A 1,258-nucleotide genomic window follows, 5' to 3' on the forward strand; every position below is an offset into this window, starting at 1 on the left:
GGGCGAAATGCTCAGCGGTATTTCGTCTGCCACTACACTTTGAGTTCAAATTCCGCCGAGGTCGACTTTGCCTTTCATCCTTTCGGGGTCGATTAAATAAGTACCAGTTACGCACTGGGGTCGATATAATCAACTTAATCTGTTTGTCCTTGTTTGTCCCCTCTGTGTGTAGCCCCTTGTGGGCAGTCAAGAAATAAGAAATAAGAAACTATATATATATATATATATATATATATATAGACACACTGGTAAAAGATATAAATCATCATCATCATTTAACATCCGATTATATGTCTGTTATATATATAAATATATATATACACACACACACACACACAAGTAAAAGGTGTAAGCATAAAAAAAAACCCTGAAAAGTCAAAGTTTCAAGTGAAATCACTGCATTCTCTTTGTTCATCTTATGTGCCACATTATAACACTAATGATTGCTTCATTATAAAAAATATCATTATAAATTATGACAACCACAACATCACTTTCCCATCATCAATAAATCTGCTTTTACATAAATTTATGACTCAATAACTAATATTCAATGGTAGCAACAATAAGAGTATAGAATAAACAAAGCAAAAACTTACCAAGGTTGTACAGGGTTGTGCGGAACACTTGATAGCTACTCATTAATTTATTCAATCTCTTCAGCTTAAGAAGGTAGGCTACATACATTGAAATTATAAAACCAGACACAGCACCATAACCCTGCAAAGGAATATAAGAATTATAAATGCAAATAATGGAGTGAGTGTACCTTGTCCTTCACCTCAACATCAGTCATGTAACCCTTCTATTGCTGACAATTACTCTAATTCTGAGAACAAACTTATGCTTTTTCAAAGGGAAAGGCCTCTGCCTGAAATGTTAAAACTTTTCTTCATGACAAGATGGTCTATTACACTTTGTGAAATGCTTATAGGGTTACTCTTTACTCTTTTACTTGTTTCAGTCATTTGACTGTGGCCATGCTGGAGCACCGCCTTTTAGTCGAGCAAATCGACTCCAGGACTTATTCTTTGTAAGCCTAGTACTTATTCTATCGGTCTCTTTTGCCGAACCGCTAAGTTACGGGGACATACACACACCAGCATCGGTTGTCAAGCGATGTTAGGGGGACAAACACAGACACACAAATACATACATACATATATATATATATATATAACTAGCAAGTTAGTTTTTGTTTGTGGCAGATGTTCAGGTGCAATAAAGACTGTAAACAAACAGGAAACAACTTCTATCT

The 1,258-nt window shown here is 35.3% G+C and overlaps 1 protein-coding gene across 2 annotated transcripts in view; it reads right to left on the reverse strand.

The window, feature by feature from the left end:
- The window catches only part of LOC106871530 (nucleolar protein 6), a 36,409-nt gene that overhangs the window by 28,009 nt on the left and 7,142 nt on the right, over positions 1-1,258 (reverse strand). For both annotated transcript variants that reach the window (XM_014918029.2, XM_014918030.2), the window contains exon 8: positions 600-720. In XM_014918029.2, coding sequence (XP_014773515.1) covers positions 600-720 — 121 coding nt within the window. The remainder of the gene's footprint in view (positions 1-599; positions 721-1,258) is intronic.

The sequence above is a fragment of the Octopus bimaculoides genome, chromosome 3 (genome assembly GCF_001194135.2).
Source record: "Octopus bimaculoides isolate UCB-OBI-ISO-001 chromosome 3, ASM119413v2, whole genome shotgun sequence".
In the NCBI taxonomy this organism is placed as follows: domain Eukaryota; kingdom Metazoa; phylum Mollusca; class Cephalopoda; order Octopoda; family Octopodidae; genus Octopus; species Octopus bimaculoides.